Source organism: Drosophila gunungcola, unplaced genomic scaffold (genome assembly GCF_025200985.1).
Source record: "Drosophila gunungcola strain Sukarami unplaced genomic scaffold, Dgunungcola_SK_2 000091F, whole genome shotgun sequence".
In the NCBI taxonomy this organism is placed as follows: Eukaryota; Metazoa; Arthropoda; class Insecta; order Diptera; family Drosophilidae; genus Drosophila; species Drosophila gunungcola.
The window spans coordinates 84,726-112,598 of NW_026453253.1; the positions used below are offsets into that span (position 1 = coordinate 84,726).

General features: G+C 37.1%; 2 protein-coding genes across 5 annotated transcripts; one reads left to right on the forward strand and one right to left on the reverse strand.

Moving 5' to 3' along the window:
- Window positions 1–321: 321 nt before the first annotated feature.
- Window positions 322–27,792, forward strand: LOC128265073 (G-protein coupled receptor GRL101). Of its 4 annotated transcripts, XM_053000878.1 has the most exons (19): window positions 322–429; window positions 10,464–10,485; window positions 10,591–11,040; window positions 11,402–11,513; window positions 11,687–11,758; window positions 18,686–18,763; window positions 18,941–19,012; window positions 21,056–21,127; window positions 21,205–21,276; window positions 21,338–21,481; window positions 21,560–21,631; window positions 22,624–22,767; window positions 22,857–22,973; window positions 25,641–25,876; window positions 25,948–26,062; window positions 26,533–26,677; window positions 26,735–26,889; window positions 27,308–27,381; window positions 27,471–27,792. In XM_053000878.1, exons 3-19 carry the CDS (start codon window positions 10,608–10,610, stop codon window positions 27,758–27,760), a joined length of 2,403 nt encoding a protein of 800 aa, XP_052856838.1. In that variant the 5' UTR covers window positions 322–429; window positions 10,464–10,485; window positions 10,591–10,607; the 3' UTR covers window positions 27,761–27,792. The 4 variants fall into 4 exon arrangements, with proteins under 4 accessions (XP_052856838.1, XP_052856837.1, XP_052856839.1 ...); XM_053000877.1 differs by lacking the exon at window positions 10,464–10,485 and having other exon boundaries at window positions 322–540; XM_053000879.1 differs by lacking the exon at window positions 10,464–10,485.
- LOC128265079 (chaperone protein DnaJ) lies at window positions 5,105–5,793 on the reverse strand. Its single transcript, XM_053000888.1, has one exon. It carries the CDS (start codon window positions 5,723–5,725, stop codon window positions 5,333–5,335), a length of 393 nt encoding a protein of 130 aa, XP_052856848.1. The 5' UTR covers window positions 5,726–5,793; the 3' UTR covers window positions 5,105–5,332.
- Window positions 27,793–27,873: the final 81 nt, after the last annotated feature.

The window sequence follows — 27,873 nt, forward strand, 5'->3', positions numbered from 1 at the left end:
GTAACAATTCAATTCGGCTTGCAAAGGACAGTTATTTTCGCCCATTCCTGAGCTTTTCTAGGCGCGCTTTTCCGCCGAGGGCTTTTCACCTTGAACTTGGGCGAGCTCATCTGAGCTTTTGTGCTTTTCATTCATAAATTGCTAGCCGGTTTGTTGAATGAGTGTGGTGGGTGGAAAGGGGAAGGGGGAGTGGGTGGCAGGGTGGCAGGGTGGCAAGGAGGCGGAGGCACCAGTAGGTGGGGCACCTGGGAAAGCCGCATGCCACATGTTGCAGGCGCTCAGCTTTTTTCAGCTCAGTTGTTTGTTATCGTTGGCAGCGAACGCGCGGTGCTGCGGACCAAAAATCGTTTCGGCTCGGCCATGTCCAGTGGATCTATATAAATACATCTATATTCTCGGATCGGATCCCCGGAACGATCTCACATCGAAGTGCGGCGAAGTTCTATTTTTTTCTTTCTGTGCTATAATTAATTATTGTTTATTGCCCGATTAAAACGGTGGCAGAGAGGAGAACTCCCTGGATGTCAATAGTGATCATGCGTACGTCCCGGAAAAATAAACAATTTCCTTTTTGGTTTTTTTGGTTTTCTATGCCTCTCCGTCTTGTATATTTATCGATGCAGTTACAGATGCCAGATTTCCAATGAGTATATGTTTTTATCTACTTTATCCGCAATGTTTGTGTGGCAGTTTAACGCGAATCGAAATAACAAACCCGGCCACGATACTGGCCATCTGGAGAGATGCGAGTGTCGGGGATTTTTAGATCATGCGGTGGGATAAATAGGGAATTCCAAGAGCAATATTAAGATTTCTAAATAAAATGTGTGATTTAAGAAATATATACTAGACAACGAGAACAAAAGGCGGAATTTCTTAGAATTAAAATACTTCAACAAACATACAGATAATACTTTGCAAACAAGTTATATTAAGTATTGACGCTAAATAAATAAATACCTTATAAAATCTCTAATTGGATTTTGATTATAAATAATTAGAGATTTTTGAGCCTATATTAGAAAACTTTATGGTTAAAAAAAACATATGTATGACTTTTAATACAAAAAAATTTGGTTTACCCAAAAAGTTAACAACGTAAATAAAAAACAAACGTCGAAATAAGATAAATTAGTATCGTTATAATATCACAAAAAATTAAACAGATTTTGATACAAACAAAAAGTTAAATTTAAAAATTTGATTTATAAAAGTTTTTTTTTTTTTTAACAAAGCAAAACAAAATATAATAACCCCAAATTTCATAGTATTAAACATTTTTGTAGAAAAATATTAAAATGTAAAGATTGTTTCACCCAACACAAAAATTTAGCCATATTAAGGGTTCCATTATATATTCAAAGTAAGCCAAGAATTTGGTTTATGCCAAACAAATTACGGAATCCAATCAAAATTTCAATGATTGACATGGATACGGTTTGGCAGTTCGAAAATGTACCAAAATGTATTTTTACCAAACCGATTTTCAATTAAAATTCTGTTCCAATTTGCATATTAATTTATGTTATTAAAATGGAGCCGGCGCCTCAATGACTGAATTTTCGCTTCAGCTCCCCAGCACCGCCGGCAATATCTATTTCTATCTGTGTCGATGGGTCCGTGTTAAATTTTTGTAATAAAATGTCATTAAGTGTAAGTGCGTGGTGCCGTTTAGATTTATGGGCCCGAATGAATTGCCAATGGCTGGGCCAAGGGTGAGTTCCGGTGAGGTGGGTGCTGATAGTGCCGGCTCTGGGTGGTTTAACATGGTTTAGGATGGTTTAGGGTGGTCTGGGTGGGGCTGGATCCTTGTGGTTCCTGCGGCCAGAAAAATGGGTGCTGACCCGACAACGTTTGATGCCCAAAAGTTCTGTTATTAGTTGTAACTGCTTTGGCAGCTTAGACAAATCCGACAAGCTAGACTATATAGCATATAGCACCATAACGGATAGCATATAGCACCATGGCAACGGGAATACCCCCACTCCCAAACCGCACCTTTGAATACCGATGGAAAAACAAGTGGAATGTGTCAATTATGTGGCGCAGATTGTCTCCTTTTTTCCCCCCTGGAATTGAATATTAAATCCTTGTGCAAAAACTATTCGCATAAGCTGCTTTGGGTAATTATTAGGTATTTGGTATTTATATCCAGCTTAGTAGCAAGATTACTCAGTGAGCGTATTTAGTAAGGTTTTTGCTGTTTTACTGTTGGAAATATTTTTCAGCATAATACCCCATTATAAGGGTACTTAAATTAATAGCTGAATGTTTAGGATAACTATTTCTAAAAGGTTTTAGTATCATTGGGTACATTTTTAATTGAATTTAAAACACAGTTTTATATTGTTGCTTACAACCTTTATTTAACTACCAAAGTACCTATCCAGAAATGTAAAGGTAAAATGATTGGTTTTTCCATAAAAAATAATTTATTAGGCTTTAGAGAAACGACAAAAATTATTTCGCCATGACTTCTCCCATTATTGTTTGAATACTTATCTATATACGAAAGTTAAACATTTCTTTTGCGTCAAAGGAATCATGATATAAATGGAAAGAAAAAATTGCGAAATTCCAGTTAGCAAACGGCCCAATCTTAATTATACATATTACACCAAAACGCTGTATACCTTTCGTAAAACTTAATCCTAGTAACTGAGCTTAAGCTGGCGAAAAAAACCTGACAATTGCCGGAGAAGCGGAAAAAACAAATTGTAACTCAGGCACCCAACAAATAGAAAAAAGAGAACAATGTGCGATGCTGCCGCCCACTTACTCCATTTTTCCGCCCCCATTTTCTCCGATTTTCCAAGACCCCAAGTCGCACAAAAACAAAAACACTACGGGAATATGTGAAACGTAAGTGGAAACCGGTCCAGCGATTTTCCACTTAAGAACATGTCGCCGGCGGCCAAGTTCAACCCGAAAATATGGCAATATCTGCTCGGAGCTGGAGGCTGAAGTAAACTCCCACCATTTCACCATTTCACCATTCACACCCAACTCCGATATTTCGCTTTTAGGTAATTTGAATACGGCCAGCAATCTTTATTTATGGGCAGGGGTTATACAATTTCAGCCGGTCCGCGAGTGGGTGCTCTTCAGCGGATCCATTAACATCTAGCCCCACACTCAAACAAATATATTTTCAATTTTTGAAAGCCCATTTCAAGCAGGCTTTAAGTATTTATTACATTTAAAAAAACCTATTCTTCTACTAATAAATTAAAGCAGTTCAGAAAATGCAGACAAATTTTTGAATTTAAAGCAAAAGATCAGCATGTTTAAAAGAATTTATAAAATATTTAATAAGTATTTCAATTTATAAGGTTTTTAAAAAACATTTTTTACGGAATTTCAAGTTTGGTAGCTTGTTGGCCTTGTTAATGTTCCATCTTCAAGACAAAGCGATACAATAATTTCGGTTTTTAGGCTTGTATTTTTTAAGGTGAAATTGCAACTCAACAACAGCAACAGATCTAAAATTTAACCAGCTTTTTAAAACTTTGTCGAGCTCTATCATTTGTAAATGTGTAAAAATGTATAGCAAAGTTAAAGAATTTTAAATCTCTAGTAAAATACCTAAACCTTTAGTTAGAGGGATTTCAACTGCACCGAAAAAACTATGCTTTCGTCTTTGGAGAATGAAATGAATATAGCATTGTGATTTAATGAAGCATTCTAGAAGTGAGTTTTAAAAAACCCAACATATTTAAGTATTTAAGTTTTAGGTTCGAGCTAGCTTATTTGTTTTTTCGAGTGTCCGAATATTTGCCAGCATCTGTGTGGGCATCCCCATTCCCATTCTCGTAACCCCGTCCGTATCCATTCCATATCCATATCCATATCTTTATCCGGCGGACGCTAATCGATGCCAGAGGGCCAATGAATTGAAGGCCAGCTATTGGTATCGGGTTTCGGGGCATGGATCCAGATCCAGATCCAGTGGAGCTTATAAGTTGATCAAGTAATCCATATAATTTTGTGGTGTTTTTTTTGTCGAAGGCGTCGCAAAATTGAATTGTCCGTGGCAGGGGCCATGATGACAGTGCCCGCCATAAAGGTTATGCCTCATTAGGGTTTCACCCGGAACTGGGAATTTGAGTGTTCAGCCGTTAAGGCGATAATAGGAGCATCTTGTCCCGCATCCAAATCGGACATGTGAAAAGGTCTGAGTGATTGCCAAAAACAACAACAAAAAAAAAATAAAGGAGGGCGGGGAGTCCCCGAAAGTAAAGTGATTGCCCGTGGGAGGGGCATTTGTTTGATTGAAGTGCGAATGATGCGATTTCCTGCTCTTATGGGTGTCAAAATGTAATTCCCAGGGATCAGAGGTCCTGCCAAAATACGCAGCTTGCTAATGAAGTGAGAACACATTTAAGCTTCAAAGAAAATAGAATGGAATTCGATAAGAGTTGGGTTCTGTTTTATTGGATTTATTTGGATTAAATCGAGAGAAATTATTCAATGCCCAATTATCCATTAGTTTGAGTATTTCATCAAGCCAGCTCTAGACTAAATAACTACTATAGTTTAATTAACATATTTCTCTAGCTAGCTTTTCTTTCGAATATAACTTGGCAAATAAATTAATTTCCTAAATAAACCAAGTATCAATGAACCATCGAAGAGAATTAAGTTAAGTCGCCATTCAATAAGTTTTCCCTGCCATTCGACAACTTTTCGCACAAAATAACTTTTAAAACTTGTTTGCCAACTTGAATCATATATTCGGAGCTTGTCCGCTCAACAGTCGTTTTATCTGAGATTCAGCATAATGTAGTCCCTACTCGTTGGCTCCAGGAAATGTTTAATTTATTTAAAAACAATATTTGACAAAAAGCTACAATAAAATAAAGAGAATATTTTAAATTGGTATAAGGCTATAGTTGACTATTGAAATATTTATATGAATTATATATCATAATAAATTTAAAATTTTGATACTAATAAAGTATACATATTTTGGCATGTAATTGCTTTGAATATACGTTTGTGTCTAAGATTGTTAAAGAGAAATAAATTGATAAAGTTAATTCCAATGGGGCTGGTTAATATTGATTTATATTTTACAAGAAAACCTTCCATTCTAAAAACAATATTCATAGTTTTGAATAACACCTTCATAGTATAATATACATATGTACATAGTTTTGAATACATTTGTAAGTAACCTTTAGTTTTAAAAATAATATACTTAGTTTTGAATAAATTTGTATTTAATTTAGCTATTTTTATATTAATAAATTTCGAATTATTTGTAATTAATTTAGATATGTACATCAAAATGTCTATGCCAATAATTTCAGTGTTTGGATGTGTGTTGCACCTATTTGTTCCCAGAATTTGATCCGTTGAATGCCCTGAAGACATTATATCCCATAAAGAGTCCCACCAAAACTCCGCCCACCGCACATAGTGTGGGAAATAAATCGGGGGATCCCACCTGATCGGTTTGCTGACGGGGATGGGTTCCGGCAGGCCTTACATCACTACTCCTAAGCGTCGACGTCCTTTTCAAACTTCGGTCATATTGCGCCCTACTCTCCGAATCGGACAGAACCTCGAACGCGGCTCTGATCTTCTTGAAATACTCCTCCGTCCGGGGATGGTTGTTCTTATCCGGATGATAGATGAGGGCCATCCGCTTGTAGGCCTTTGCGATCTCCTCCGCGGTGGCGCTTTGGCTCAATCCCAGAATCATATAATGGTCCTCCTCCATTCTCGCGGAATTTGGTATCTGCGGAAGTGGTCTATATGTGTAGATTTTATTTTCCGAATAAAACTATAAATTTAAACTATTTGCTTTTTATTTTTAATTTTTTAAATAAATTTTAAAACAAATTCATTCTAATATTCTTAAGACTACAACAAAACTAAAGCATAAATCAAAATGAAAGTTCACTAGGGAATACACTTAGTGAAAAAAATGGGCATCTAATTAATATTATGCGTAGCTTTTTTACTCTCTTTTTTCTAGGTCAAAAAAGGGACAGAAATCAGACAGGGGTTTTTTTTTTGGTAAAACAAATAGGAATACGAGATAAAACAACGGTATTTACATATGTGTTGACGTGAGTGTGAGTGTGAGTGTGAGTGATGTGACCTCTGACCCTGCCAAGTGGTAAAATGAAAAAGGGCTAGCGTAATTCCCTGATTGAAGCCTAACTGAGACAGATAAAGAAAACGAAAGGCAAATCGGAGAAGTGTACAGAGAAAATATACACGTAATAAAATTGTAAAATGCCAAAAATTTCTTAAGGATTAGCCATTACTTGTGCGCTTTAAATACATTTTTATAAAACATTTTGAACACCTTATTTTGAAGCTACAAAATTTATTTAGCTTTTAAGTATATAACAAATAAATTCCAAAATTTCTAATGGCACAAAACAATACAATTTTCTCTCAGTGCACCACAAGGCAGCCCAGAAACCGCTTAATTTCGCCAGGACTGTCCCTGTCTGTGTGTCACATGACCTCTGACCCATCAGAAGCAAACGCATGAACATTAACCATTTCGCAACGCATTTATTTCCATTTGTTCTTGGGCCTCTTGCGGCTTCTGTCAGCGGCAGTTCAAACAGCCGAACTACGCTATTGACAAATACAAATACCACCCACCATTCCTAATCATTAGATCTTTTGAGCGGGGGAAAAAGCTATGTATACATATATCTGAAAAAGCGATGAAATGATTAATTTCCATCGAGTAATTAAGTGGTTCGCCCAAATGAATCCCTTGAATGAGATGGTTTAACAATTACCCAAGTGCCTTTGTTTGGCCTCTTCCGCCGATTCTTTAAAAATAAAACTCCGTCAGATATTTGCACGATTTAGTCGGTGTTTATATATAGATATATAGTTTAACCCATTGCAAATGGGCACTTTAGCAGCCTTTTCTGTTTATCATTGGCTTTTGTTTTTATAAGTCTTTTATTTTTTTTCCGTTCCTCTTGTTTTTTGGGGCCCGCCCAGTCGGATTCTTGTTTACAACTTTGTTGTTAGCCGAAAAACTCTTCTCGGTGAGTATAAAAATTCCATCCCAATACCGAAAATCGAACTCGGAATTCATCCGTTTGAATCTAAACAGTCGAATGGCCAGGAGTGAATAAAACTTTTGGAATTTCTCAGCTGTTTTTAGTACATGTCGTAATGGACAGAGATCCCCTTGTTCCTATTCCGAATCCATTTAGTATGCTGGCCCAGCACAGTTTGTTTGCAGATAAATCAGATGCCAATCGTTTAAGAGTGAGGATAAAAAACATTAAACAAAACATTTACCTGTACCTATTTATATATGTTGTGTACTCGTTTTTTAGTTAGAATTTGTTTTTTACATTTTTAGTGCTAATTAATAACTGATAAATAAATATATTGCCTTGAGCAAGGTATTATCTTTTGGTTTTTCAAGTATCTTAATACTATTATTAGGTATGAGGTATTATGAACTCTGATTCATAAGATGACCTAATAGTTATTGATTGGCGGACATTAAAAACGGACAGCGAGAATCTCGAATAATGGACAGCGGACAGGGGACATCGAACTGCAGACAATTTGTTTACTTACCCGTTGAACACAATTGACTTCTATTTTCGTGAGTTCCTATTAGGTTTTCGTTTGTTTTAATTGCTGCCCCAACCCAAATGTCTTGGAACTTTTACCACTTGAGGCTTTTTTCGTCCAATACTAGGCCAATAAAGGTCAGAAAAGGTGTGGGGGGCGGTTCAAGGGTCAGACTGGGTAAACAAATCCGAGTCAATTTTGAGGGTGGTCGTATAAAGTGTTTGGGTGTGCTTGTAAAGTGGGAAGAAAATTAGTTTTGTTATAACATTTTTACAAATTTAGTTTTTATACTCGTTGCTTGTGTGCAAGGTTTTCAATTTGAAGAATGTTTGCTATTGGGAAATTTAAGCTTTAACCCTCTCCAAAATAATTCCCCTTGACAAGTTTGTTTCAAGTTTTTGCAGAGGAATTATGAGGGATATTCCATGCTATGCTTTTTGGTTCAGTGTAAATTCCTGGATCGATGGGTGTGCACCCTATTTGATTGGCCCAATGAGAATTTATGAGCTACAGAGTTGTAAAAGTATCTTTTCTGATAGGAACCATAGGTGCCTCAGCTGCCCCTGGATGCATTCAAGATGTTGGGAAAAAGGGGGACAAGGGGATGCCCCATGCTGGGGATCTGGATCTGGCTCATCAATCATGGCAGTAGCCAGACGGGTCCAAGCCGCACACATCAAACATTTCAATTTGCCGCAAATGTGTTGACAAAACGTTGATACGCCATCGGCATTCGTCGGGTTTTGCGGGGGAAGTGGAAGTGGATTGCATGGGAGGCTGATGTCTCTAGCTATCCTATTCCAATTCCCAGCCCCATCACCATTCACATTAGCAACACGTGTCAAATGCGCAATGTCCTTGTCCTTGTCCTTGCTTTTGGATCCCCGCCTCGGCTGCCGCGCTTAATTACAATTTTATGGAGTCGCATACCCTTTTCATCATTTCCATTTCCATTTTCATTGCATGGCAATGGCCCTTCTCCTGGCTTTCCTGGTTCTCCTGGTTCTGCGTCTCCATCCGTAATTGCAATCCGTTGTCCTCTCCGCCGCCTGAGTTATGACCTGCAATGACATCGCCCATCCGCATCCTTGTTTATCCGGGAATCCAGGGGGACAGGCCATATGTTTTCGACTGCCAGGAACTTTCCATTTGTTGATCTACAAATATGTTTTTTAAGCAAATTATGAAAAGCCCTTTTATGCCCCTTTTGTTAAGAGCAAGTCAGCCCCAACGCTGAGTTCTATTATTATTGCGTTGTACACATAAACGTTTCTAACTTTATTTTTCTAGATATTAGAATATTTAAATATTTAATTCTAACTTTATTTTTTTAGATATTAAAAGGTTTAAAACTTTAAATCAGTTACCCTTTTTAAGTTTTTCTTATTTCTATTAGTTTTTAAAAATTGCTATGTGCTATATTTATGTTTTATTTTATATGACATTATAAATTACAAAAAAACTCTGTATTTTTAGTATCAAAATTCCTACTTCGATTTTTTAGATATGCCACAAATCCTTTGCAATGTCAACAATAATAAAAATATATAAACAAAATATTTTGGTTTTTAAACAATTTTGTTATTACTTACGTGGACCTAAAATACTTACATTGAATAAATATATTATAGTTCCAGAAATTGTAATAAAAAGATTGGTCTTTGATGTATCAAAGTAAATATTATTTTAAAAAATATTTAAAAATAAAATATTTTCTCCAATGCATGCATGTACATTTATTATTTACACCCTTTTAATAGGAATACTTTTATTTGTTTTTTGGTCATTTTTTTCGTTTACCATGGAGTAAACAAAGTTCGTCAGTTCTTTTCCTCTTTTGAGCACGCTATATTCACGGTTCGATTTAATTTGATCTGCATTTGTTTACCTTTTCCGTTTTCGCATTATAATTACACTTTTTGTGCAAGTTCTTTTTCCTCTTTCGTTGGTGTCCATCAGAAAGTCAACGAGTCATGCTGATGATGTGGATGATGCCTTATCGAAAGCCCAACAAATACGCCAGTATTCCCTGGATATGGATTATATTTAAAGGGGCTTGTGGGCAAAAAAAGAAAAGTGTCCTGCCAGTCGGCAAAGGGGGAATTCACGGGCCATTTCATCGCCATTGGGCCACAAATGTACTGTGCGTAATTTTTATTACAAACAATTTTATTACACATTTTACATATTTGCAATCTACAGTTTACAATCTACAATTTCCAACTTCAGATATCGAATATTCTGCCCATCCACATATGTACTTAGTATATCACAATCGATTGCGATTCCATGTGGGCGCTGGAAATTGCGTCGCATTAAGTGTAATCGTTAAAAATGATAAATGCACTGACAACAGCCTCAAGGGAAGAGGAGTTGGGTTTAGGGGGTGGTCCACCACATACACTTTTGGTATATACGCCATAGATATATATCTCATACATCCATTAGCGTGTTGAGTTTATCAAGCAAGGCATCAATGAGCAGGCCAAAACGTGCTCATCTCATCTCGCTGTTCTGCTAATCGGATGCTAATTAACCCATTTAATTGGTTAAACAAATATTTCGGCCCCCATTTGCTAAAGAAATTTATGGAGCCATATAGGCCAAGAGCAAGAACATCTGTTTGTTCTGACGCGTTGGAATTCTCTTACGTTTGTGGATTCCCTTTGGCCATAAGTTTAACGAAATATGTTCTGGGATCTCTACATTCTTATTTTGTATGTTTAAATTCCAATTACTTCCTGAATGCTATTTTTATGATTATGTTTTTAAGTTGGTTCGGGTGGGACCAAAAAATAATGCAAGCTTTGTAAATAACAATAAATAAGCCAAAAGAAATACATTAAAATTTCATTAATAGATTGCTTTAATTTTTGATGATTTCTTTTTAGTGGTACTGGCAATACTTAAAACGTTAGTATAGAAATTTCAATGGAAATTAAAATACACATTTACATGATTTATTAATTGATTTATTGATAACAACCAGTCATCGATATCTTTATTGACCTTTTCCAGATCGCCCGTCCATCACTATGGCTTTGTCAATCCTGCTCGCACTCGCTTTGACGGTGGCTGAAGGAGCCGAAGGAGTGGCAGGGATGGCAACAGAAACAACGCGAACTGGGATCGGAACAAAACCGGAAACGGAAGTGGAAATGGATATGGTGGCCGCCCAAGAGTCGGAAGCGGCAGTTCGCGAGGCTATTTCGCTGCTGGGCGTGGGCGATGCCATCGAATCTGTAATCCTGGCTCCCGATTCCGGCGACAAGTGTCCTGGGGGCTACTTCCACTGCAACACCACGGCACAGTGTGTGCCCCAGCGGGCCAATTGCGACGGCAGCGTTGACTGCGACGACGGCTCGGACGAGATGAACTGCGTGAACGAGGTGGACGCCAAGTACTGGGATCACCTGTACAGGAAACAGCCCTTCGGGAGACACGACAACCTCCGGATTGGCGAGTGCTGTAAGAACTAAGTGTTATACACCTTTGTACGATATACACATTGAAAAACGAGCAAATTATCAGATTATGAATTATAATAATAATTAAGTTCAGTTTACAAATAAAAAGGTTAAGCTTAAAGATTCACACTTGCACAAAAAAACCAAAACAATACATATTTCATACTCATATTGTTTTTGCAATAACCTCAACAATGGGATCGAATGCGCTTTTAGATCGATATATTTATATATTTAATAAAAATAATATTAAAAAGACACGAAGGGTAGACGACAAATTGATTGTGTAAAACAGTTAACAGTTAAAATGGAAATGATGCATAAATAAAAGCGAACCACTTTGAACTTTGCATTTCTTTCAGTGTGGCCCAACGATAATTTCAGCTGTCCATGTCGAGGTGATGAAATTCTTTGCCGATTTCAACAACTAACCATTATACCAGGACGACTACCACAGAACGATTTGGCAACGCTGTATGTACTGTATTACGTATACTTAATGTTTAATATTATTACTCTTAACCATTTGCCAATATACAAAACTACTTTTAGCTAATTGATAATAATTTGAAGTTGTGGAAACTGCAATTTCTTAAAATTTCAAAAATTGTATAAATATTTAAGTTTATTTCTTACATGATTTAAAGCGATCTAACGGGCAACAATTTTGAGATCATTCATGAGGCCTTCTTCAGTGAACTTCCAAACGTGGAGAGCTTGTAAGTAGATATTCTACACCAAAAAAAAAAAAATAGAAATAAAAAAATTCTCACATAAATTGTTACTGTTGAGTATGAAAGATTTATTGAAGACAAATAATACAAATAATATAATTTTAAAAATTTATTTATTTATTTATAGTTTGACAACAGATTATTTAAACAAGTCTGTATCTGGATAAATTATATTTTTTAGTTTTAATTAAATCAGCCTACAAGTATTTGCTTAATATTTTGAGTATTAAATAAATAGTTTTACCTTGAGTGGGTTTCTTGGGTGTTTGATAAAGATTCCCCTTTCTCTTCCACCAAAATAAACGAGGAAATATTCACTGTCCTTTGTGTTCTTAATTAAAACGAAAATGCAAGCAGCTGACTTTGACTGCAGCGGTTGCATGTGATGGGTGATGTTCAATTTTTAGGGACGAAAGCCAGGACATAAGCTAACATAACAGACCAGACCAGTGCGGTCCGGTCCTTTCCTGTCCAGACCAGACCGCATTGAATATTAGCGACATGCTGTGTCCTTAATGGTGCCTTTAAGTAGTCGTCGTTGTGGTGTCACTATCATCACACGCTGGCGTACATACAAATTACACACAAACTAGACAACCGGAAAGATAAGCCAGGATGCCTCTTGGTCCCTCGATGTTTATGTGTACATTCCATTGGCCCGGCTTAAATCAGATAGAGACAGTCGTGCTCTTGCTGCTTGTCGCATCCCCAGTCGCCAGTAGCAAGTCGTCTGGAGATGGACATTCACGGTGCTCGAAGAGATTCCTTGTGTTCCGTACGCACACGTACGATCTGGCTATAAATTTAAGCAACGAGAGGGAGTTTCTGGTACATGAACAGAAATTTAAGTCCCCGAAACTCAAAATGATGATGTACCCCCTTATCAAAAATGCAAAAATTGGTCATAACGTTAATTTTTGAAAAAACTATTTTGAAAAATCGGTTTTTCTTATTAAAACCAAATAAATGGCTCTAAGCCGAATTAGATGGGTAGTATAGGTTGCCAGCTGTCCAAAACAGTCACTCTTATGGCTCTACCTCTAACTTTGGCCAAGTTACAACAAAAGGCCGGTTTAGGATTTTTTTATTTGTCAAATCTCCAAAAACTCAAAAAAAAAAACCTAAAATATCGGTTTTTGTATCAAAACCTTGGGAAAAAATGGTAACCAGGTGAAATGCCATACATCGGCGAATTCGTCATTAAATTGCCAATCAAATGGCATTCTCAGTTAAAAATTTTTCAGATTTTCAAATTATCGCAAAAAATGATGATGTACCCCCTTACAAAAAAGTAAGAAATTTGGACTTAAATTAATTTTTCAAAATGGTTTTCAATCGATCAGGGATGGATGGTATAGGTTGTCAGCTGTTCAAAATAGCATTTCTTTTGACTTTGGGCCTTATTTTGGCAAAGTTACAACAAAAAGACTCTTTAGAAATAATTTTGCTTGAAAAATCTCCAAAAACACAAAAAATACATTAAAAACTTGGTTTTTGTGTCAAAACCCTGGGAAATAATGGGTTGGATGGCATAGGTTGCCAGCTGTTCAAAATAGCAACTTTTTTGACTTTGGGTCTCATTTTGGCAAAGTTACAACAAAAAGACTCTTCAGAAATAATTTTGTTTGAAAAAATCGCCAAAAATCCCAAAAAACACATTAAAAACTTGGTTTTTGTGTCAAAACCCTGGAAAATAATGGTCAAAATGTGGAATGTCATACACCGTTGAATTCGTAATAAAATTTCCAATCGAATGGCATTCACAGTTAAAATTTTTCCAGATTTTCAAATTTCGGCAAAAAATGATGATTTACCCCCTTACAAAAAAGTCAGAATTTTGGACATAAATAAATTTTTTACAAAACGTTTTTCAAAATTCGGTTTTATTGTCAAAACTAAATTAATTGTTTTCAATCGATCAGGGATGGATGGCATAGGTTGCCAGCTGTTCAAAATAGCAACTTTTTTGACTTTGGGTCTCATTTTGGCAAAGTTACAACAAAAAGACTCTTCAGAAATAATTTTGTTTGAAAAACCGCCAAAAATCCCAAAAAACACATTAAAAACTTGGTTTTTGTGTCAAAACCCTGGAAAATAATGGTCAAAATGTGGAATGTCATACACCGTTGAATTCGTAATAAAATTTCCAATCGAATGGCGTTCACAGTTAAAACTTTTTCAGATTTTCAAATTTCTGCAAAAAATGATGATGTACCCCCTTACAAAAAAGTAAGAAATTTGGACTTAAATTAATTTTTCAAAATGGTTTTCAATCGATCAGGGATGGATGGTATAGGTTGTCAGCTGTTCAAAATAGCATTTCTTTTGACTTTGGGCCTTATTTTGGCAAAGTTACAACAAAAATCCTCTTTAGAAATAATTTTGCTTGAAAAATCTCCAAAAACACAAAGAATACATTAAAAACTTGGTTTTTGTGTCAAAACCCTGGGAAATAATGGGTTGGATGGCATAGGTTGCCAGCTGTTCAAAATAGCAACTTTTTTGACTTTGGGTCTCATTTTGGCAAAGTTACAACAAAAAGACTCTTCAGAAATAATTTTGTTTGAAAAATCGCCAAAAATCCCAAAAAACACATTAAAAACTTGGTTTTTGTGTCAAAACCCTGGAAAATAATGGTCAAAATGTGGAATGTCATACACCGTTGAATTCGTAATAAAATTTCCAATCGAATGGCATTCACAGTTAAACTCTAACTTTGGCCAAGTTACAACAAAAGGCCGGTTTAGGATTTTTTTATTTGTCAAATCTCCAAAAACTCAAAAAAAAAAACCTAAAATATCGGTTTTTGTATCAAAACCTTGGGAAAAAATGGTAACCAGGTGAAATGCCATACATCGGCGAATTCGTCATTAAATTGCCAATCAAATGGCATTCTCAGTTAAAAATTTTTCAGATTTTCAAATTATCGCAAAAAATGATGATGTACCCCCTTACAAAAAAGTAAGAAATTTGGACTTAAATTAATTTTTCAAAATGGTTTTCAATCGATCAGGGATGGATGGTATAGGTTGTCAGCTGTTCAAAATAGCATTTCTTTTGACTTTGGGCCTTATTTTGGCAAAGTTACAACAAAAAGACTCTTTAGAAATAATTTTGCTTGAAAAATCTCCAAAAACACAAAAAATACATTAAAAACTTGGTTTTTGTGTCAAAACCCTGGGAAATAATGGGTTGGATGGCATAGGTTGCCAGCTGTTCAAAATAGCAACTTTTTTGACTTTGGGTCTCATTTTGGCAAAGTTACAACAAAAAGACTCTTCAGAAATAATTTTGTTTGAAAAATCGCCAAAAATCCCAAAAAACACATTAAAAACTTGGTTTTTGTGTCAAAACCCTGGAAAATAATGGTCAAAATGTGGAATGTCATACACCGTTGAATTCGTAATAAAATTTCCAATCGAATGGCATTCACAGTTAAAATTTTTCCAGATTTTCAAATTTCGGCAAAAAATGATGATTTACCCCCTTACAAAAAAGTCAGAATTTTGGACATAAATAAATTTTTTACAAAACGTTTTTCAAAATTCGGTTTTATTGTCAAAACTAAATTAATTGTTTTCAATCGATCAGGGATGGATGGCATAGGTTGCCAGCTGTTCAAAATAGCAACTTTTTTGACTTTGGGTCTCATTTTGGCAAAGTTACAACAAAAAGACTCTTCAGAAATAATTTTGTTTGAAAAACCGCCAAAAATCCCAAAAAACACATTAAAAACTTGGTTTTTGTGTCAAAACCCTGGAAAATAATGGTCAAAATGTGGAATGTCATACACCGTTGAATTCGTAATAAAATTTCCAATCGAATGGCGTTCACAGTTAAAACTTTTTCAGATTTTCAAATTTCTGCAAAAAATGATGATGTACCCCCTTACAAAAAAGTAAGAAATTTGGACTTAAATTAATTTTTCAAAATGGTTTTCAATCGATCAGGGATGGATGGTATAGGTTGTCAGCTGTTCAAAATAGCATTTCTTTTGACTTTGGGCCTTATTTTGGCAAAGTTACAACAAAAATCCTCTTTAGAAATAATTTTGCTTGAAAAATCTCCAAAAACACAAAGAATACATTAAAAACTTGGTTTTTGTGTCAAAACCCTGGGAAATAATGGGTTGGATGGCATAGGTTGCCAGCTGTTCAAAATAGCAACTTTTTTGACTTTGGGTCTCATTTTGGCAAAGTTACAACAAAAAGACTCTTCAGAAATAATTTTGTTTGAAAAAATCGCCAAAAATCCCAAAAAACACATTAAAAACTTGGTTTTTGTGTCAAAACCCTGGAAAATAATGGTCAAAATGTGGAATGTCATACACCGTTGAATTCGTAATAAAATTTCCAATCGAATGGCATTCACAGTTAAAAATTTTTCAGATTTTCAAAAATTCGCAAAAAATGATGATGTACCCCCTTATCAAAAATGCAAAAATTGGTCATAAAGTTAATTTTTCAGAACCCTATTTTGAAAAATCGATTTTTCATATTAAAACCAAATAAGTTGCTCTAAACCGATTTTAGATGGGTAGTATAGGTGGAATATCATACATCGACGAATTCGTCATTAAATTGTCAATCAAATGGCGTTCTCAGTTAAAAATTTTTCAGATTTTCAAAAATTCGCAAAAAATGATGATGTACCCCCTTATCAAAAATGCAAAAATTGGTCATAACGGTAATTTTTCAAAAAACTATTTTGAAAAATCGGCTTTTCTTATTAAAACCAAATTAATTGCTCAAGGCCGATTTTAGATGGGTAGTATAGGTTGCCAGCTGTCCAAAACAGTCACTCTTATGACTCTCCCTCTAATTTTAGGATTTCTTTTCTTTAGGATTTTTTTTATTTGTCAAATCTCCAAAAACCCAAAAAAAAGCACCTAAAATATCAGTTTTTGTATGAAAACCTTGGGAAAAAATGGTCACCAGGTAAAATGCCATGCATCGGCGAATTCGTCATTGAATTGCCAATCAAATGGCATTCTCAGTTAAAAATTTTTCAGATTTTCAAGTTATCGCAAAAAATGATGATGTACCCCCCTTATCAAAAATGCATAAATTGGTCATAACAGTAATTTTTCACAAATCTATTTTGAAAAATCGGTTTTTCTTATTAAAACCAAATAAATGGCTCTAAACCGATTTTAGATGGGTAGTATAGGTTGCCAGCTGTCCAAAACAGTCACTCTTATGGCTCTACCTCTAATTTTGGCCAAGTTACAACAAAAGGACGCTTTAGGAATTTTGTATTTGACAAATCTCCAAAAACCCAGAAAAGCACCTAAAAATAGGTTTTTTTTATCAAAACCTTTGTAAGAAATGGTCAAAAGATGGAATGTCATATATCTGCGAATTCATCATTAAATTACCAACCGAATGATTGTTGTTTTTTTTTTTTGTAAAATTTATTTGTTAATTGTTAATAATATTAAATAATTTTGTATGCATTTTAGAGGCTACTTTTGTACATATTGATATAAAAATAGAATAATAGTTATAACATAAAAATAGTTGCAAATATAGGGAGTATTTATTTAAGTTCAATGGGCTCAGTTTAGTATTAATGCTTAATTAATATGATTTTTATGCCGGAACGTTATTCCAGCTACCGTTATTAGGGTTAACTCTTTTCTGTCTGTGTACAAATGGTTTCCCAAGTTTCCTGCTTCTGTTAAAGTTTTAACCAATCTCAGCTCGAATTTAAATCCGAAAGTTTTCCAAGAGCGGAGTTTAGTTGCTTGCGATTTCTCGAGTTTCCAATATGCGAAATCCTTTGGGACGAGGGGCGAACCAGGCAAAAGACAAAGGACCCTCGCTGCAACATGGATATAGTTAAACTGCCTTCCTTTCCACTACGCGTATATCCCAGGGATATTTTCAGCAAGTCATTCAATTGCATACATTTATCTTTCCACGATTTCGTGGCCAGATTTCATGACAATGAATTTTTAACGAGGAAAACAATGTTTGTATCAGCCCAGAGGCATAAACTTTTTTTCACATTCTCGACTTCCTTTTTGGAGTGTGGGCGAGTCGTGGTTCTTATTGCTCCTCTAGCCAATTCCAAGAAAAGAATGGAGGAGACAATTATTTCTATAAATAGGTTGACATTTCTGTCAACAGGTTTATTCCGCATTTAGCCATAAAAACTAGATGCCAAACATAAACAGAGGAAATATACAAATTTATTGGTCCATTATTCCTGCCTAACGGAAACCAAATTCGAGTTCAAATACATCTTAAAGCCAGAATGACTGGGTACTTTGCCATTGATGGTTTTATTACTGCAAATTTGAAAAGCCACAACTACTATTTAAATAATGACCTTTTGAAGCGTTTTTTTATTGTAAAAATTACATTTCTTGTAGAAATTTTATAATTGTCATCATTTTTTGGTGAAAATCAGCATATCGGTTAGTTACAACTTATTTTATGAAAATTTATATTTATTTATTGGAATTCAACGATGGATGACACACCAACTTTTGACCATCACTTCCTAGGGTTTAATACAAAAACCAATTTTTGTATTTTTGAATTTTGAAATAAATTGTAAATTAAGTCATCGCATAAAGTAAGAGTCCACTGGCTCCTAATGAAGACGAAATTCAAGGCAGCAAGTCTGACTTGTTGGCCCCGTATTTGCTCTTGCAAATGGGGCCCGAAGTTTTGGGGCGAAAACAATGACACGAGAAAAACAAAGCGCATTATTATCCATATCTTAGCCTTGGGGATGTTGGATAGGGGCGTGGCCGGGTGTGAAAAGTTATGGCAGGCTATATGGCTATGGGAACTTTTCAGCAGGCCCCCATAGTGAAAAGTTTACAATTGAATCTCATATTTATTGCGTTTTATTCACTCGAGTCGCCTGATTTTGTTTTTGGTTTTTCGTTTGCCGCCGCAGAGTGCTGAAGTTCTGCTCGATTCGCGAGATAGCCTCGCATGCATTCGATCGCCTGGCGGACAACCCTCTGAGGACCCTGTGAGTATCCGTATCCCATCCGTATGAGGGCCAACCCACTCCCAACAATAACTCATAATTAAGTCTCATTATTTATGTGCACTTAACAGTTTTTCCTTTTTTATTTTGTTGCTCCACCTCATTTTCTGTTCTTTAATATTTCCCCCCCGCCAACTTATGTTCGCGTTGTCCTTTCAGTTATATGGACGATAATAAACTACCGCATCTGCCAGAACACTTCTTCCCCGAGGGCAATCAATTGAGGATTCTGTAAGTATCGGCCATCGGTTCAGTCGATTTTCATTAACGCCAGTTATGCGCTATTCCCTATTTATCCTATTTATCCTATTTATCCTATTTACGATCGATTTCCGGTTGGCTCATGAATATTAGCTGATTTTATGTGCGCCAAGTGCAAGCTGACAAAAATAACTGTATTAATTAAATTTAAAGTTATGTTTTATACATATAAGCAAGTTTGCTTTAACATATAACATCGATTGTAGTTCACATTTTAGCCCTGCATTAGTGCCTTTGTTATTTATTTAATCCATTTGCATTACCGGACATTCGTATTATTAAAAATAATGTAATAAAAAGTACATACAATTGCAAAACGATTGTCTATGGATGCTAAAAAAACATAAATCAAATAAGGAAAAAAATAGCATCCAACTTGGTTTAAATTTTCGTAATTTTGCAGTGCACAATATTGGCCACCCAACACAAATGCATTTCATGAATTCCAAAGGGCGAAAAGAGATATGCAGCGATAAAAAGCCATTATTTTTGGCCAGCCCGAGGTGCTAAATGCCAAAAATCCAGTAATTGCCAATAACCGTAGAGAGTCGATTATATCGGGGGTCTCATATGAGATTTGGCCCACAGACACACACAAATATGTATGTTACACACAGTAGCCGATGCTAATCACAATCATTGCTGTCAGCCTTTGTTGGCTTATAAAAAGGGCCCATTGTTGCCGGTTTAAAGGCAACGCCAACACCTGCGGCGGCCCAATCGACAGACAATGTCGCACCGCATTCTTGCCTCATTGTTGTACCGCTTTTCCCATTTCCCATTTCCGCTTTCCCTTTGCCCCATTTCCTTTGCCCCATTTTCCACACTTTCCTTGATATTCCTCACTTTTCGCCTCGCGGCCTCGGAGCATAAAAATATTAGCACAGACGGTAAAAAGTTTTCGGCTTGTTTTGTGCATTTTCTCGAAGAGAAGCTCAACGCCCACGCCCACTTCTCCCACCTACCACCTCCCACCCCACAGTCCAAAAAGTACAATAACAACGAAAACTGGCAAAAGGGCAAGCTGTAAAGGCCGAATCAGGGTCAACATACCGGCTATGATACGCTCTTGATTTGGTATTAAGAAAATTACTAATTAATTTGTACCTTAAAAGAGTTTTAAGTCTTGAAATAATAAGTGCAAGTTGTAGTTATTAACTATATAGCACCCGCCATTACATATGTATTCAATTGCTTGATATTAATAGTTTAAAAGATAAGATAGTTGTGAGTTTATAAGATATGATAAATATCAAGATGATATTAGCCAAAAAAACGATCTGATACTTTTTTAGAAAATCAATTTATACATTTTTGTATAATAAAATTAAAAAATTTTCCTTTTAAAATTGATATGGTAGAAGAACAAGACGATTTTGTTTATGCTCAAAACGAAAGAATTGAAAAATTGTAACTCTTGGAAAATCAAAATTGACGTAATATGTTCCCCTACGTACTTAGCTTTTATAGCTTGGTGTTAGACTTTTCAATAAATTCGGAATCAGTGTAAGATTTCTTCTGCAGTATAAGCCCCCTTTATCTCCGACCTGATAAATATTATCAAAGCTTCATTGCCAATTCATTTGCCATTCATCATACCCGTTGGCATGCACTGCAAAATAGACAAACACTGCCGGCGCACACAGAAGCACATAAACAACTCAGATACACTTTTGCGGCGGATGGTGGATTGCAGGGGATTGTAGAGGAGTTCCGTACTCCGTGTCCGGCGCCACTGAATACGGAAGACCAGCTGCACTTGGCATTGGCCTGAAACTTTGCCCCGTCCGGTTGACAGTGGAATTTGGCTAGGCGAATTGTATTTCTGGGACACTATTGTGGGTGCTGTTTGTTACGTGCGCTTAATGGCTAATTAAAATCGAGATATATGAGCCGACTTTTCACTAGCTGGTGGATGCAATTGCAGCGGCTTTTGTTGCCAACTCTTCAGCATTAAAATGAGATTTTTTATCTTTTTATTTTTCACACACTTTCGATGGGATGGGGAATCAGAATTTTGGCACGCAACCACCTGCACAGCCTGAAACGGAGTAATTTTCGGAATCTACAGCATCTGCAGGAGCTGTGAGTGTCTGTGAAAATATCTGAAAACGCGTAGCAGACCTTAATGAGATATATGTATAAATATATATTTGTTTAAGGGACCTGCGCGGTAATCGCATTGGGAACTTTGAAGCTGAGGTGTTTGCCAATCTACCGAACTTGGAAGTGCTGTGAGTACCTCTATTAAACAATTTCTTGTTTTATAAATACTAACATAGTTTTTATTTGCAGCTATCTCAATGAGAATCACTTAAAGCGACTGGATGCGGAAAGGTTTCCGAGAACCCTGCTTAACCTGCACACTTTGTCCTTGGCTCACAACCAGATCGAGGACATTGGCGCCAACGCATTTCCCTTTCCACGCCTTCGCTACTTGTGAGTTGATAGTCGTTGATAGGAAGTGGAAAAAATACGGGTACCTCTTTAAATATATCAATCCATTGCCGATTGCAGATTTCTGGCTGGAAATCGATTATCCCACATACGAGATGAAACCTTCTGCAATCTCAGCAATCTACAAGGATTGTAAGTTGTATAGAGTTTTAAGATAAACTTTGAAACACCCTCTTAAAGTTATAAACTTTTCTTTGTGAAAACTATCAACTCAGCTGTGCTAAAAAAAAGAACAACATTTTTTTTTGTTATTTTATTTTAAACTATAAATATTTGGGGATATTCTTATGTTATAGGACAAATGAAAACTCAAGGGAGATTTATAGCAAATCTATTAATATATCAATCTCGGTTAAAATTGTTATATTCAAACAATAATCAACGAATCACTGCTGGACCCAAATTCGAATATACCCACAGGCGAGTCATAATTACAGGTCATCGAACAAACAAGTGTCACTTCTTTGACCTCTGATGGATTTTTCCTTCTGCACGGCTTCCAGCTTCCATAAAACCCGTGGCCAGAGGACTTCGGGACCTCTGATTCCTGATTTTTCTGATCCAGAGCGAAAGTGGAGAGAAAGTGTCAAAGGGGGGATTTGACTATGGCATAAAGTGTCATTTGGATTTATTGCCTTTTAAGTTTCGCTCTGGGCGAGGAATTTAATTTGTCAATAATGCTGTGTGGGCTGGGGCCATGTCGGCTCAAGACCGAGGAATGCCAAGCAAGAAAAGCTGACAGTTTTTCATTATACTCAAAACTTACCACTAGTTTTGGACCGAGCCACCCCACATTCCAGCATTGGCCATCATGTAATGCATATTGAGGAGGTCGTTGGAATGATTTGCATGCAGAGCAAAAATCAAAGATATATTCAAGAAAAACATCAGAGAAACGGATGGATACGTGCCACGGCATCGGCATCGGTGTCCCAACTTTAATGATGAAACTTTGAGCCCGAACGTTGCCTGAACCTAAGCTTTTTTCGCTTCCTCGACCAATCTTGAATGCAAATAAGCAAAAAATAAAATAGAACCAATGCTTGGCTTTTATGCGCTGGCTCTGTTGTGTTAAAACCATCTCAAGCTCACCATTTTCTCCGATTTGCACCTTTTTTTTGTAGGCACTTGAACGAGAACCGCATCGAGGGATTCGACCTGGACGCCTTCGCCTGCCTGGAGAATTTGAGCTCCCTGCTGCTAACGGGCAATCGCTTCCAGACCCTCGATCCGCGGGTGCTAAAGAACCTGAGCAGCCTGGATTATATGTGAGTACAACAAGCAGCAGCGCCCCGAAAAAATCCACGAAAATTGTAATGGTTATGACCCACCACCCATCTTGCTCTGTCGTCGGCAGTTACTTCTCGTGGTTCCATTTGTGTAGCGCCGCCATGAATGTGCGCGTATGTGATCCCCATGGCGATGGCATCAGCAGCAAGCTGCATCTCCTGGACAATCAGATACTGCGAGGCAGGTGAGTGCTAAGCCCCGTACATAAAATAAGTTCGATTTAATCAAGCTAAGTGCCCGTGCAAGAAGCTCCTCAGTAAAGTCGAGAACTTTTGGGTAGCAACAGTCGCTGTGTGCAAATCGCATTCATTAGACTGCAATTAAATCATTGTCATTATGGCCCTCGAAGTCTGCCGAGATTGTCCGCAATCGGAACGTTGCAACTGCATTGCCTTGCCTACAAGTCAAATTACAGAGTGCAGGAGCGCGTTTGCATTCTATGCACAAATTAAAGCTCATTCAGAACAGAGCATTAGGCAAATGCCAGTCAATACGGCCCTTCTTATTTATCTCACATTAAATAATAGATAGTGTCAGGTATTTATTTTAAAATTAATCTGTGAGAGAACTGAGAAATTTAATTTCATGTTCATTTAATACTTGGCCCCTCGTTGGGCGTCAATTACCCGCTGTTCGAGTTTCTTGGCCCAATGACTCAACACCCCAAAATCGGGCCTTTAGATGTGGCTAGACTCGCTGGCTAAACATTGAATTTGCCTGCGTATTTGGTATTTTAGCCAAGTAGCTACTTGGCAAGACAAATAAGTAGACACATCAACAACTGGGAACGGGGAACTGGTAAATGGTAACTGGTAGTTGCAAACAGAGAACTCGGAACTGAAAACTGGCAACTGGCAACCGGCAGTCACTTGCCATCAAGTCTGCTGAGCGATTATCTGGCTGCCAGCCATCGCCTGTTCGTCGTCTAGGATGAGTTCCTGTGCAAAATGAAAATTACGTTCCTTCCTTGTCGGTTTGTTTGTTTGTTTGCCTTTTACACATTTACCACACACTCTGCATGCCGCCGTCTTCATCTACATCCGCATTTCCATCTCCTGGTTTTCCCTGCAAACATACACAGACAAACAAAGAAGGATGCTGGGATCCAAGGATACAAGACTAGAAGGATGCCGGTGCCAGCGAGAATTTACTTTTGTGCTTAGTACATTATTTCATTATTCTAAGTTGACGTTTTCATAAAAATTAAATACTTTTGGTTTTCAAGTCGTTGGCGTGGCTCCAGTTTTTCCGGCTGGCTCCTTTCCGTTGCTCTCAGGCTAGTCTCCGCATTTATTAGCCACCTGGAGTCCCAGCATCCATTTACTGGCATACGGGTACTGGTGCACGGATGGAACTAGGAGAAAGTGGCTGCCTTGCACCAGGGATATTTTTCTTAAATTTACAACGTTAATGCGTTGTTGCTGCCGGCGAAGGAAGCCAGAGCCAGAAATAACCTTCGCTTCGTTTGATTGGGTGACCTCGATTTATTTTGCGAAAAGAAAAACAAAATTTCGAATTTCCTGAGTGTGCTTAAAACTGTGTGCTTTATTATTGAGCTTCTGGTCAATATAACTTACAATTTTGTATATCTTTAAGCTTGGATGACCCAGGCACTTTATTATTATGGTTTAAGGTGTGAGATAATTCTTAACCTGCGTCACTCAGCGAAATTATCCTCCTTTCGCCACCTTTTATACATTTTTTACGGCCACAAAAAACTTAAAATTAAGGTTTATTTTCCTTGACGTCAGACCTTTTTGCCTTTTATTTTTGTTTATATTTTCTTCAACCTTATTATAGAGGATAACCTTTGGTGCCCAGAGAAGGAGCTGCATTTAATATGCATTTATTGAAATTGGCAACTACCCAGGCCGTGTCTTGGGTCGACATTAGGTCAAACCCAGAGATGGTCAATCATCATCAAACCCCGAGTGTTGGCAATGAATGGGAAGCGGAACACCACAGTGGCACTGGCATAAATTACAGGGCGCTCTACCTCCAAGCATAAGCATCATGGCAGTGTCTATAATTGTCATTGAATTAGAGTCAGCACTCGCTTCAGCTGTTCCTACTTCTGTGAATGCTGATGTTGCCACCGTGCTTTGTGCTTCGTGCTTTGTGCTTTCTGCTTTGTGCCCAAGTCTCGTCGCTCCACTCGAGCATCCATGGTCACACCTCCCCGGTCAGCAGAATTGCAATAATGAGACACCCTGGCAATTGGCAATTGGCAATTGTGCGAACCACAAACACAAAGGTCAAACACAACAACAGGGCGTGCTAAAGTGTTGCCCCGCAGGGAAGACTTAAATTTTCTTTAATTGCCCGAATTTATGGTTAGCGGCATAACGACAATTGTCCAAGTCAAGGTTAAATGTGATTTCCCCTATTTTTTCACACACACACAAAACAAAAAAAAAGTAAATATCTAAAAGAATTTGGGATACAATTTTTAAAATATATTAGAATAAAAAATAATTAAAAAAATTTTATTTTAAGAATTGCAACACTATCTAATCACATATTTCTACTTCTCTTTTTAATATAAATAAATATAATATAAAAATAATAATAAAATATACGGCAAAATATACTGGAGCGTAGGGTATCTTTTTTTCTGGTGTCAAAAGCACGAGTTCAAACCCCGCTGCTGGCCATTATATATATTTTTATTAATATTTTTAAATCGTTAGGACCTTTTTATATACAAAGGGAAAATCAGACCCACGGTTAATCAAATAAAATCATGAAATAAATTAGAATATTTCATAAACATTTTTTTATAAATATAAAATTTAAATCATGGTCAAAATGATTTTTAGTCATTAAAATATTATTGATTTCTTTATGGCAGTGTTTGGGTGATGGCCTCAATTGCCGTGGTGGGCAACCTATTGGTCCTGCTCGGGCGCTACTTCTACAAGTCGCGGAGCAATGTGGAGCACTCGCTGTACCTGCGTCATTTGGCCGCCAGTGACTTCCTCATGGGCATTTACCTGACGTTGATTGCCTGTGCGGACATTAGCTTCCGCGGCGAGTACATTAAATACGAGGAGGCCTGGCGCCACAGCGGAGTCTGTGCCTTCGCAGGTGCGTAGCTGTCCCCCATTCACCCTTTTCCACAATGGGATGCTAATGTGAATTATGTATCCGTCGTGTAGGCTTCCTCAGCACCTTTAGCTGCCAGTCGTCGACGCTGCTGCTAACACTGGTCACCTGGGATCGTCTGATGTCTGTGACAAGGCCGCTCAAGCCCCGAGATACGGAAAAAGTTCGGTAAGTTAATTGGAAAGGAAAGTTAAATTGGAAAATGCCATACACCAAAAAGAAAAACTTACATTAAAGCACAAAGAACTTACTAACTAATAAAGGCTTTAAATCATTTTAGTAGTTATTTATGGCTGTTGTAAAGAAACAAACAAATTTGTATTTATTATCAAACCCTTTATTGTTAAAAGTATTGATGGTTTAATTTCATTAAAAAATTTTCTTAACTATCAAAAACTACTCTCTGTCACGACTAAATAATAATTTTTCACTTCTCTGCTCTATTATTATTCAAATGACTTGATTTTTGAATTATTTTAATATCTTTTTTATAAATCATAAGAGCCGAAGACTGATGTTGTTGACTTGTCAAAGCACACAATTGTATTTATCTAACAAATATTTTTGTACCAAACAAAAACTACATCTCGTAAAAAGGTTTGACTATGGTTTTTTAAGTACTTCATTGTTACCCGTAGAATTATCCTGCGCCTGTTACTCTTGTGGGGCATTAGTTTCGGATTGGCTGCTGCTCCACTTCTGCCCAATCCTTACTTTGGGAATCACTTTTACGGCAACAATGGTGTCTGCTTATCGCTGCATATCCACGATCCCTATGCGAAGGTGACTATCCCTGGGGACCATGGCGATTAATTACTAGATTGAAAACTATATTCACAGGGCTGGGAGTATTCGGCGCTACTGTTCATCTTCGTCAATACATTGTCATTGGTTTTTATTCTGTTTTCCTACATAAGGATGTTGCAGGCGATACGGGATTCAGGTGGCGGAATGAGGAGCACTCACAGCGGTCGAGAGAACGTGGTAGCCACTCGGTAAGTTTGGAAAATTTCTTAAATATAGTATTTGTACGCTTTGGATTTTCTCTAACAGATTCAAAACTAGAATTAAATTTTAAAATAATTTAAATACGGTTTATTTTTTAAGACTTAAACTGCGAAAGTAGAGTCCGATTCCAAACGTTATACTAATAGGAATTATAACCAGATTGTATTCGATATATTGTTAAATCAAAAAAACCAAATGTTTTTTATTTAAATTAAATCACCTGCAGGGATATAACTGCTTGTTTAAATAATTTACAGTAGAGTTATAATATTTGGGCAATACTAAAATAAATTTTTATACAAATCAGATCGTTTTTAAAAAAGTAACTATTTTTCAACAGTAATGAGCGGTTTGAATCCATTCCTTCTTATTTGTGAATAATTATTATTTTATGTTATATTTTAGCTTTGCTATCATTGTGACCACCGATTGCGCCTGCTGGCTGCCCATAATTGTGGTTAAAGTGGCTGCCCTCTCAGGTAAGGAACAGAAAACCCCACTTCTCTCCAAAAAAAATGTTTTTCTTATTTATTTATTTTGCTATACTAATATGGTCTTCTCTTCTTAGGATGTGAGATCTCGCCCGATCTGTATGCCTGGCTGGCAGTACTTGTACTGCCCGTGAACTCGGCCCTCAATCCGGTGCTCTACACGTTGACCACGGCGGCCTTCAAGCAGCAGCTGCGCCGGTACTGCCACTCACTGCCCAGCTGCTCGCTGGTGAACAACGAGACCCGATCCCAGACCCAGACCGCCTACGAATCCGGTCTAAGTGTCAGCCTGGCCCACGTGGGCGGCGCTTTGGGCGGCGGGTCAGGGCGAAAGCGGCCGTCCCATCGGCAGATGAGCTATCTGTAAGGGCTTTGACCGGCCAAAGCCGCAGCACGAGATCAACAGACTTACATAAAAAGCGGACAAGCGGGTGGGTTGCTTTACCATTGGACACTTCCAAGTAATGGGGGCCTTAAATT